Genomic DNA, 12,502 nt, shown 5'->3' with positions numbered 1-12,502 from the left:
TGGTCAGCAGGGAGGCGATGAGTAGAAACAGAAGCAAGAAAGACATGTTCTCTATGGTGTGCAGCAACACCGGGTCGTAGTAGTAAAACCGGTTTTTGTATTTGATGATTTTGTTTTCTAAAGGAATATTAAATTTAATAAATGTGTCAAGATCATTCGTTTCACTATTCTGGATCATTTTCATCCTAATAAATTAACCTGATACATTTACTTTACTTTAAATAAGCTATTTAGTGGTGTTGGTAAAAGGGTGGGAATTCTGAATTTCCATAAGATTTCAACTTAAAATTTACCTAGCAAAAAATAAAAACTTTTCAAATCTGAAGATATCACATGATTCTGCACATAGAACTACATCATTAATACCATGGGCCGATTTTTCAAACTCAAAAAAAAAATTCGCCTCCGTATGACACACCCTAGTGAGTAGGCCACTCTCACATAACTTCTACCATATTGACCTCACCAGCTGCGGCAGGTGTCATGGTGCGTGACGGTGGTGGTGGTGAGCGACGACCCAGCCTTCCTTGCCGCCTTCGCTGAGTGGTCCCTCAAGGGCCGCCTCCTTGTGTGGTCGACAAGGCTCCTCGTCGTCACTCGCCTGCCCCTCCCGGAGCTCCAACTACTACACAAGATGATGTCGAGCAGGAATGCCATGTTGCTCATTGTGGATGCTACCTCGGAAATTATAAGGTAACCACAACATATTTGTCACTGAATAATGAACTAATTTAGCCAACATGTGGACACACACACGAACTTAAAAGTCTTCTGGGTTCTTCCAGCCCGGAGCTTCTGCACACACAGTCAATCATTATTCTTATGGATAAGACCTGAGGTTTGTCTTTCCGACAAATTTGGCAGATGCTACAATTTTCTAGGCTAATAGTATCACTATTGTCTGGGTTGGCTGTGATCATGGTGTTGCCTCACAAGGATATCACGACTATGAGGTCAATATTATATTGCAGAATGATTGCCGTTCCTTTGTGTTAACTGTAGTGCCTAGTGTAGTACACCATCACGCATGACAACTGCAGCATAAGGGTGTTTCGAAGATTAGCTATAACACTCCTGATGTGATGGGGAGCACTGACGGGCGCCAGTGTAAGGTCTGAAAATCTGTCCCTTTTCCAGAATATACCCGGGTAGATTCACAGGCCTACAATCTACCCCGGGTTAGTTTCTGGATTCTATCCCAGGGCCAATTTTGCGAGTTCCCAAAATCTACCCCTAACCCTCAGAATCTCTACCCTTAGATAATACGTCAGCGTATACAAATAATCAACCTTCTGAGGTAGATACTGGGAAATTCTACTATCTGCCCCCTCAGTAATAAATGTTACTCATTACCCACCTAGATTTTTAGTTTTGTAATTATTAGTATTGCTCTATTTTTTTTATACAACAGTGATTTCTATATGTTTTTCCACTGGGGAGTAAATTAAGGAGTAGATATCACACAGCGATCATTTCCGATTGTACACGTCAGCTGGCATGAAATATGCAAAGACATTCTATGAATTTAAAGGAGATGATAGAATCACTGTCAAGTCCAAATTTATGTAGACGCTAAACTAGGCAACGTCGAGAGATGCGCAAGGGTTTACTCAAGGTCTTTATATAAGGTCTTCTCAGCATCAAAGAAAACGGAACCTCTCAGAGCTCTTGAGGACACAAAATAGTGTCCGTACAAATTGAACAATAATAACAAACATGCTGAGCACTTGCTCAGTTTTTGAGTGTTTATCACAAATTAGAATCATGGATGATATAACTTTCCATCGCTTTCCGAAGGATAAGGAATTGCAAAGAAGATGGATTCACTTGTGTAAGAGGAAAGACTTTATAAATGATGAAAATGCCCAAATATGTAGCTTGCATTTTGAGGCCAGTACGTTTGAGTAAAACATGAAATATAAACTCCTTGGACTATCAGTACCAAGAAGACGTGTAAAAATTAAGAATGGAGCAATACCAAAAGCACAACAGCCATGTTCAAAAGCTAAGCCTATATTATTTCAGTTACAACGTAAAACCAGGAGTGTTATAACACAATGTAGCCTACTGCGTGTCCGAAATGAAACGCACCCCCCAAAACAATTTAAAATAATTTTTATATACTTCAGAGAAGCAGCGCAATACAATACAGAACGCTCCTTTTAAAAGAGTGTCAGTTTTACTTCCTTCATTCACAAGTTTTTAAAATATCATTATCATTAGACAAGAACACTTTGTCGTTGGATGTTGGAGGGAAGTGTAAGCTGCCTAGCGGGAAAGTAACGAATTAATATCATGTTTGCAGTCATAATTTTCATGTGCTTATTTTTACATCAACTGGTTATCAATGGGTGTGGATGTAGCAGAACCTCTCGTCCTCTAAGACAAGCTCTCACACTGTATTGTTGATTGGCGTTATAACCCTATTGCAGACTATAAATATTAAATTACTGTATGTAATTAATTAGGTTAGGCTATAGTGCAAAGGTTTACTAGTACCTAATAGACTAGGGAAAATAATGAAAGACCCAGAACAAATTGCAATAGTAGTTATTTTAACGTTATTCAACTTGAACACATGACTCAAATAAAATAGTAAAAGTATAACTGAATAAAAAAAATGGGAACACTGTCCGAAATGCATGAATTCCAAATGGCCATCAAATAACCGAGTTATACCTGGTGGAGGCAGATTTTATCAACATTTGTTTGTGTTGAAAGGTTGACACGTTTTCATTTTCAGATATATTATAAGAATTATACATCATAGAACTCGCCATTTCTTGTTGGGAAAAGCAAGCTCTTCCAGACACATTGAATAAAGCCCAGAAACTTTATGATGACCTTATGGATGGAATAATCACACTGGAAGATGTAGAGAAATCGGCCACATTGGAACAGATACAGAATCAGCTTGATATGATCAAAGAAGATTTAACAAAATCACGGACCTCCAAGCTTTGGTTACAGTACTTAGAAATGATTTTTATCCTCCAAGCATTCATCAGGGCTGAAAGCACAGGAAATTGGATGTGATGCGAAAGATGCTGCCATTCGTAACAGCTTCTGGTCATAAACATTACACCATATCACTTTTTCAGTATCTGCAGGAATTTGATCATCTAGAGGAAGAGCAACCAAGAGTCTATCAACATTTCCTACAAGGATTCCATGCGGTCAGAAGATCAGATAGGTTCTGTGCTGGGTTATCTCCCCTACCTTGGCACAGAACAAGTATTGATACGAAGCCTCAAGTCAACAGGTGGACTGACTCGTGGGCGAGGTATGGGTGAGACACAACGTCTGGTATGGCTGCTTTCAAACGACGTCACATCTGAAGTAAACTTAGCAATGCAAGAGATGTCTGCAGTCACCTTTGAAACTAGCTAGCGACACATCGACACATGAAATACCAGAATGACAAGGGATGTGTCTGATACTCACAAGATGGTTCGCTTCTTGATTTCAAGGAATCCTTTCACAGATAACCATGAACTGTACAGTTTGGTTACTGAGGTGTCAGCAAATGAGTCCGTTAATGCTGATCAAGCATCAGATGTTGGTAATAAAGTCCTTCAAACATGATTGTGAAAAATGTAACACAACACTTTTTCTAACGTACAGAACAAGTGATGCCTCTCAGCAGCAAAAATGCTGTAAAAATCAAAGATGGTGATATCATCATTGATCCCTGGCTCTTGTTCCAGAGACTTGTTACTGTAGTCTCACAAAACGGCAATCTTGCCGAAGCACTTGAATATGAACTCTGCAGTTATCCACCCGCACTCTTTGAGAACAGGATAATGCCAAGACCGCAACAAACTCAGCATTGGCTAATGTACTGTGGAAGATGATGCCTCATGATATGCCTACTCCATCAAGTGATGTCCAGTATATACTGGATGAAGGTGCATTGCTCCATAGATTGAGGTGAAGCCAGGGAATGATATATGATGATCATGATCTCTGTCAAGCCTACACAAGGTATGTCTCATCTCATTATAGCAGAGCCGTAGTCGTATTTGACGGATATCCTAATGATCCATCAACTAAAGATGTGCCTCACCTAAGACGAGGCATGAAGTATGTTAATGCTAGTGTAAAAGTATCTGGTTCCACGGTGCTCCAAGGGAAGAAAGTGGATTTCCTCTACAATGTACAGTAGTCAATAAACAGAACTTCATCTACCTGCTAGTTGATCATTTGACTCAATCAGGTTGTTGTGTTAAACATGCCAAAGCTGATGCTGACTTGGTTATTGTTCAGAATGCCATTGCTACTGCTCACAAGACTCCTACTAAGCCTACAATCATGGTTGCTGATGACACAGATATTCTAATTGTGTTGTGATGACGTATGACAACATAAACTCCATCGATATATTTCAGACCTGAACCTCGTCAAGGCAGCAAAAGAGACCCAAGATGCTGGAATATGGAAGTAATGCGAACAATGCTTGTTTCAAAAGTCTGTGGTAACATTTTGTTTGTGCATGCTATCCTAGGGTGTGACAGCACGTCTTCTTTATGGTGTGGGCAAGAAGATAGGTCTCAAGTTAATTCACACAAATAAGGTATTCCTGGGGCAAGCACAGGTGTTCTCTAAACGTGACAGTACACAGGTAGAAACTATTAAAAATGGGAAAAGTGCATTAGTTCAAATCTACAAAGGTCTCCAATGTTACACATTGAATTTTCTTAGGTTAGAGCAATTCTACCAAAGGGTAGGCAGTAGTACACTAATATGTGCAACCTGAAGTGATCCCACCTTCATCAGCTATTGCAGCATATCACAGTTTACGTGTATATTTGCAAGTTAAGGAGTGGAAGGGTAAAGCAACTAGTATGTCACCAGAAGATTGGGGATGGTACAGATAAGGTGACAAATTTCTTCCAGGTCCCACATATTTGCTTGAAGTAGTCAGATGTAACTACAAAGCTAGATGTAATACTAGACAGTGTACAGTCTCGTTCATGATTCTTCGAACACTCCTGGAGACAGCTGGCAACTCAAGGCCGTTTGTTTACTATAGTACGTAGTATAATATTATACGAATAAACAAAGCCCAACCATTAAATTAAGCAACGGGGAATTAAGTAACAAATCACTTATCACTTTTACATTTATTCATATTTTTTACTACGTACTATAGTAAACAAACGGCCTTGAGTAGCTAGCTTCTCCAGCAGTGTTCAAAGAATCTTGAACGAAACTGTACATGCTGCAAGAATGGACTCGATTGCTCCTCAGGCTGTGACCACTGCAGAGGTGTTTGTATTAATATGTCACAGTCAGATGATGAGGATGTTGATGAATGAATAATCAACTCCTAAGATTTTCTCACCTACTTATTGTATACACATAATTATTATTATGATTCAATTTTATATGGTGGCCCTAATTATCATGTTATGGTACATTATTGTGCTTTATACAGTTCATAGTTTTCTACAGTGAGGCATTTTGATATTTTGTTAAGCAAATGACTGATAAGTTTCTTTAATATTCTCACAGTTTGGGTTTAGGTGAACAATACATAATTATATAGTCTACTGTACGTGTCAATTTTGGTTTAGTTCTTTATTAATACTGAATGACACATTTATATTATAAAACAAAATTTAAATTATGTCCATTTATAACATCTTCAAACAACCTAGAAAAACACAATGTTAATCAAGTATTGCAATTAATTATCCAATTTCTATTTGGAATAAGATATTATAATGGCAGCCATTTTGGAATAATGCAGAGTTGGCAATGTTCCCATACGTGGATTTAATTATAATTTTCATATGTTATTTCAGACATATTTATGAGTTAAATAATACTGGTTTCATTACAACTGCAATTTGTTGTGGGTTGACCCTTATTTTTCCCTAATTTCCCTAGACTATAAGACCTTGGCTAATATGTTATAAATAGGGTATTATGTGCTCCTTTGAACGTATGCTTAGCTAGAACAAATAGTGAGGAAATGGAGTTAGTACAATTGAGCTGAGAACAATTTTAATAAGCATATGTAGAAAACTAATAGATGATCTCAGTGACTTTAAATAATTTAACCTCGTTTCTAGCGATAGTAGAAAGGAGTAATAAAAACATTGATTTCGAACATATCACAATATGTGCAGCTCCCTAATGATGCCATTACGTATTTTGTACGATGTCGTATGTTTTTTTTTAGAATACACATTCTCAACACAAGCATTAATGATTCTCGACAACAAAATCGCTAAATAAGTAAATTAGTGAAATCTAAATATTATACCAAATAAAACCATATGAGTAAATCACTTCTGTTAAAATGTAATGAAAGCTATTTATGCATCCCACTTTTATTTTCCTGGTCACATTGAAAAGTAATTTACACATTGTTACAGTATAAATAGACATTGCTTTTTTGGGGGCAGAATCTAAATAGTAATGGCGATTAGTGAGGCTAAAATTTAGTCTCGTTTAATATGGGATCTCGTCCACAGTGGCGTTATGTGCTCCAAGAGGTTTCGTTTTCTTTGATGCGTGAGCAAACCTTATATTCTATAGACCGTGTGTTTACTGTAGAACAGCCCCAGAATACACCGCACGTGTTGTAAGCTGGAGCTCTGTAGTCCGGCACATGATGATAAACACATGAGCTTTGGCACACAGTTAGGGCGTGTCCTAATGAAGATTTTTGGATATAGGGCCACCGCAGATTCGTCATGTAGTGTACGATCTTATGAAGATATTATGCTGTGATGTTTGGTCCTAATATCTAATCTAGGAACAACTGGGTCAATGTCCAGGTTAGGTTAGGTTAGGCATCTGCTCAGTCTTGATAATTTATCAACATTGACAATTTTTAGCAATACGGGAGGTAGATTTCCTACTTTACACAGATGCCCTAACTACAAGGCGAGTCTACAGCACTAAGGGTGATGGCATCTGCGATTTTCAAGTAGTGAGTCACACGTCTGAGAGAATCAGAAAACTCCTACTTAGCTCTATTTGACATGGTCGTCCATCATATGAGTGATGCCATCAGTGAGAAATTAAAGGACTGCCTGTCTCAATGTATCACGGCAGTAGTATAAAAACCACTGGCACGTGAACTACAGTACAGATGTGTGAATAATGACTACTGCTAATTTACTGGGCACTGACAATGTTTTCTTTGTCACGCGTGGCCGGTTCTTCTAAGTACTTGTGCACCCAGCATCAATTACTCCTCAACCTACATCTGATCACGTCCTACATCTCACCAACATCGCTGATCATTTCGGCACTGTTATTGGCGTTCTGTCTCAGTCATCAAGAATATCAGAATGCATAGAAATAATTTACATTATGTTGCATTTATGATCCGTAGAAATGTCTGTATAGTTAAATAGAAGAAGATAAATTGCCTGTGTTTACAAGTATTATCATTTAACTTTTTTTTCAAACTAGCGCAGTAAATAATCCTCTATCTTGAAAACATCAATTAGTGATTTCCCAGTTCTATTCAGTGGATTGGAAAGTAGTCAATGGTGAATTGTTTGGAGTCGATTCTTGGAATTCTCTGAATCTACCTTAAAGTAGCTTCCAGAAACATACCCCATGGTAAATTTTGGGAGACTCCAGAATCAACCCTGGACTTTACACTGGAATGAAGGGGTGAGTGAAAAACTTTACACTTGTACCTTACTTCTCCCTCAGGTGTAATGCTTTATTTATCTCCATTGCGTGTATCGCATTTTACTATGAAGTAAGTAGAATAGTCACTGTATAACTTGTTTGGCGTCATGTAGCTGTATGGGTAGACCTCTCCCTAGCCGTGTTCTCTCTCTCGCCACCCCATCCCAGCCTGTTACCCACCTCGACCATTGCGCGGGAGTATGGTCACTTAGCACAACTACTCTGCTGTCACTCGGAATCAAGTATAACGATCATCCAGCTCTGATACAATGATATGAGTTATTAAGGATGTCAACTACATTGGTGAGTTCTAAGGTGACTAAAGAGGCCAATGTGGGACCGGCAGGGTGGATCACAGATGTTGAACATGTGGGGGGGGGGCTACATCTAGTACGGGAAGGGCGGCGGCAGCATCTTTCCGGCATTGGCGCTTGTCTGCCTTGTTATGCATTCGGGATAACTCGAAAGTATTGACACTTTCCTGTGTGGTGAACCCCCAAGCGTTACGGTATGGAGTAATCGTTTCCCAGGAGAGGGGGTCGATTTGGCACTTTTTCAGGTTTGTCTTACGATTACTGTATCCTTATATCTTTTCAGTTGCCCGCCAGCGTTACGTTTGCTATTCGTTAGGTGACTGTAAAGTAGCTACTTTGGCAGTGTACTGTCGTCCAAGCGGGTGACATGGCCAGTCCAGCGTAGTCGTCCAAGAGTAATGGTAGCCTCGATGCTCCTACAGTTGGTGTCAGCAAGAATACTGGCATTTGTTCTCTTGTCTTCCCAGCGAACTCGGAGGATGGCACACCCCACCTCTCACACATCTACCTTCCGTCACTGATCATTTTTCATCAGTTTACACTACTCTAGATGTCTATTGGTGGTGGTGTAACAGTAGCTGGAGTATCACTCTTAACTATGACCTAGGTTCGTGTCCTTGCCTGATGAGATGTGGGAAGGGTGTTACTATATCCGGGGGGGACCCTCATCAAACATCACGGATGTCCTCGGGGTACTCCGGTTTCCTCCTGCACTAACACTGGTCAATAAAGTTCATAACACGGTGACAAAGAACAGACAATCCGGCCGAGCGACAAGTAAGTTGATAAGTATGGAATTATTGCAACATTAACCTTGTTACATTACATACAACTGCTAACTGAAGCTCACCCGTCTCCCACAGAGTAAATTAAAGGTAGTCATAATTCAACCAATTGGTACATAAACATGTAATACTGCTTCATAAAGTAACAACTAACTCAATGTGAGGTAAAATATTAAAACTGACATTTATTGAAGAATTAAATTATTCATATACTGGTCGATAGGCAGAAAAATTTTAATTTAATTAAAACAAAAAATGTAGGGGCAGCGTGTATGTCCACCTGCCCTACAGTCCCCTGGACGCCAAGGCGTCGATGGTTGCCTCATGGACGCCCCACCGTGGTCTCGCGCTCACCCCCTACCTTCAGCTCTTCCCCGAAAAGTTTTCAAGGTAAGAATACTTACTTTATAATTTCAATATGCAAAATATGTCCTTAATTTTCCATCTAATGGTTTTTGTATTTACTCCAAGTCTTACCTCAAGCATAAATTATTGTGCTGATCATTTTATATTTTACCTGTCCTATAAAATTTATTCTTTTCCAATGATAAGAGTTTAATTCTGCATATTCGAGTTGAAATTGTCCAATGCACAATGTTAGACACTTCTTGGTCGGGACATATTCATATTTTGCAAACTAAAAAGAAGATAACACCAAAGTAAGAAGTATTTGCCCAAAATCTCTTTTTTTTTCAAGTTTAGTCTTAATTTTCTTATGTGTCTTCTGTTTGTTTCCATCGAATAAATTATACATTAATTAGAAGTCTGACGCTCTACAATTCAAGAAAACATTGATATGCTATGACATTTATATATCTTAACAAATGAACGCACCAGTACTTCATAACTAGACTACATTTTTATCGTTACAAAATATCCATTGCATACCAGATTTGCACAAGCCCCCAATCTGGTCGTGTCTGTGATACCAATGGCAATCCACAATGCCTTTTTGATTGAAGAGCCAACATCAGCAGAAGGAAAGCGACTCGTCCATACCGGACCCATCGCTAACGTGGTTGAATACCTGGCAGAGGGCCTCAATTTTACGTAAGAATCGAATTATGTTACACATTCATGCATATAATTTTTTTTACCGGAATTGATTGTTCAATACATACAATATAAAGTGATAACACCTACATACTGTATTTCTTGTTCCCAGGTACACAAACGTTATGCCTAGCGACAGGACTTTCGGTACGAAAGCAGACGATGGATCTTGGACGGGCATGCTGGGAATGGTGAATAGAGAGGTGAGCCTCGAAAAGAATGTAGACTACGGATTCTTAATAGATGTCGTGAGCTGTGTAGTGTAATGGGATACCAAGCATGAAGAATGTTATATCGAAACACATTAGTGATGAATTTTATATCATATTCCACATATAAGCAGTATATTACATCCTCATATTCACTAAAATACCTTTGTAATAATTACAATACTTCATTTGTTTATACATCTCCACAGGAGGCAGACATTTCTATAGGTCCCATCAGTCATACTGCCACTCGAAATGAGGCGGTAGACTTCGCTTGGCCTCTGTGGTTTGACAGTTCGGTAATTTTAGCTGCACTAGGTCGACCGGAGGTGAACCCATGGGGCTTTCTGCTGCCTCTGGCGCCGCTGGTGTGGGTGGCCATCCTGACGGCGCTATTGATCCTGCCTGTGGTGGTGTTCTTGTGTTCTTCATGCCTTTCGATCAACGCTTCCATAGGGAGAACTTTGGGATCGAATACTTATGACGCTATTCGCATTCTGTTACAACAGGGTAAGTTTACAATATTTACACTAAAAAACGGTGCAATCAGATATATAAACTAATTCTGAATCTACAGTATAACAGAAAACGCTTTGACTTTGTCACCAATATTTTTTTATATAAAGTATATATGATATAGTTGTTAGACTTAAATTGAAGGTACAACGTATTCATATTATGTAAAGTCGGCCACAAAGATCCAGTAACCTCCCCGGACTTAACCCGAAACAGTTTCGACCCATGTGTTATTATACTGCCAGTCGTAGTTCGAAAGCTCGGTTTCGGATACGGAATATTCAAACAAGTTACCGGACTTTTGTGGGTGACTGCATATCAAAATTGCTCTCGTTTAAAAGGAAAAACTAAAAAGAAACTGGAATGGTAATACTGCACATTCATATTCAACTTTTTGATTCATCTCACTTGGCCTCCTCCATTTAGATGTTTCGTGTCCTGCTGACTGGTATTGGAAACGGATGATGGTGGCGGTGTGGATGTTGATGACGCTGGTGCTCACACGGAGCTACGCCGGCAACCTCATGGCCCTCCTGGCCGTGAGGCACATTCCTCAACCTTACCAGAGCTTCCGTGATGTGCTGGATGATCCCTCACCAATAATGATCTGGCAGAGAAGCTCCATAAATGCGGAATATCTCCGTGTGCGTCTTTCTAATGTCTAATTCATTTGATATTTGTTGAAGACAATGGGATTTATATTCAAGGATGGCTTAGGAAGAAAAAATGTCGATTTAACTAAAATGTTGCCGTCAACTCTAAATAACATAAATAATAAAATCCTAAATATGTTATATCATAGGAAACATATAATAACAAATCTACATGTCAAGTAAAATTTCATAATTACAAACTGAACTCAAGTATTTTTAACATTAGTTTTAAAGGGTAAAACAAGACATTGCATCACTGTGCTGGTATGTAACGTAATATTATAAACAAAAATAACTTACTTAGTTTTATAAAAAAAAAGGGTAGTTATATCTGAACTGATCAGATCTGCATGTCAATTCATATTTCTGTTCTTACTATACATTTTGCTTTTGCGATAATACTGTCTCTGATATTTTAGATTGTGAAATCCGGCATATTATATGAGGTGGCAAATCTAAAATATGAAGACCGCTTGATGTACCGGACACAAGCCGAGTACCCGCGTCTGGTGGACACCCTGGTGAGGGAAGGACATCACATCCTCTTCGGCGTTGGCGTCTTAATGAGGAATCTCATGGCTAAAGACTACACACGAACAGGTTATGTTATCTCTTATTTGAATATTCACCTAAGTTCCACATTTGTCCGTCGCTTTTATTAGCCCGCTAAGGGTCGTATACTTCAGGCTGCTGTAGTCAATGATTTGCTTTTTGGATATATTCCATTAGGTGTTGTAAGTTTGAGTTACGAGTATGTGCCGTCCTATACCCTTAAAAAGATTTATCTAATTACAAAGGATCGGGCCTGTTCATTAAAATTTTTAGTTATTTCACAATATTTGGAAAACCTTCTTCAAAGGAATTTTCATCCCACAAATCAAGAAAATAGAAATCTATTCCTAACAGGTCGTTGTGATTTCTACACATCTCGAGAAAAATACTTGCCCTTCTCAGCTTCCGTTGTCAGCCAGAAGGACAATCCCATTATACCCGCTATGCAGAAGAGGTACTGTAACGTATTTTATCCTGTTATTAAAGTGTGAACGTTCAGAATCTTTTGTGATGTGTACGCTCTGTGCTATGCATATGTAAGCGCGTGTATATGTGTCTTTATGCCCATATTCTATGGCATAAAATCTATGCGATTGAATTTTGGAAGAGGCTTCAACAACAAAGGTTGTATCTTGTCCTCTTGTACCAGTATCTGGAAATAAATCAACGACTCTATTTTCGAATAAACTTGTGTGAGATACGATGACGTTGAAGTGAGCTGATATTCTGCATCAACAGGGATTATTCTGTAGATATATGTA

The 12,502-nt window shown here is 38.9% G+C and overlaps 1 protein-coding gene across 1 annotated transcript in view; it reads left to right on the top strand.

Annotated features, from left to right (window-relative positions):
* The window catches only part of LOC121873931 (probable glutamate receptor), a 65,971-nt gene extending 53,739 nt beyond the window's left edge, over positions 1-12,232 (top strand). Inside the window, exons 5-12 of the mRNA XM_042377810.1 lie at positions 470-693; positions 9,020-9,148; positions 9,650-9,808; positions 9,924-10,014; positions 10,230-10,530; positions 10,963-11,180; positions 11,609-11,789; positions 12,096-12,232. Coding sequence (XP_042233744.1) covers positions 470-693; positions 9,020-9,148; positions 9,650-9,808; positions 9,924-10,014; positions 10,230-10,530; positions 10,963-11,180; positions 11,609-11,789; positions 12,096-12,232 — 1,440 coding nt within the window. The remainder of the gene's footprint in view (positions 1-469; positions 694-9,019; positions 9,149-9,649; positions 9,809-9,923; positions 10,015-10,229; positions 10,531-10,962; positions 11,181-11,608; positions 11,790-12,095) is intronic.
* The last annotated feature ends 270 nt before the right edge of the window (positions 12,233-12,502 follow it).

This window comes from Homarus americanus, unplaced genomic scaffold (assembly GCF_018991925.1).
Source record: "Homarus americanus isolate GMGI-L3 unplaced genomic scaffold, GMGI_Hamer_2.0 scaffold25827, whole genome shotgun sequence".
NCBI classification, from domain to species: Eukaryota; Metazoa; Arthropoda; class Malacostraca; order Decapoda; family Nephropidae; genus Homarus; species Homarus americanus.
Note: the sequence above shows the minus strand (reverse complement) of the source record. Positions and strands in the feature narration are given on the sequence as shown.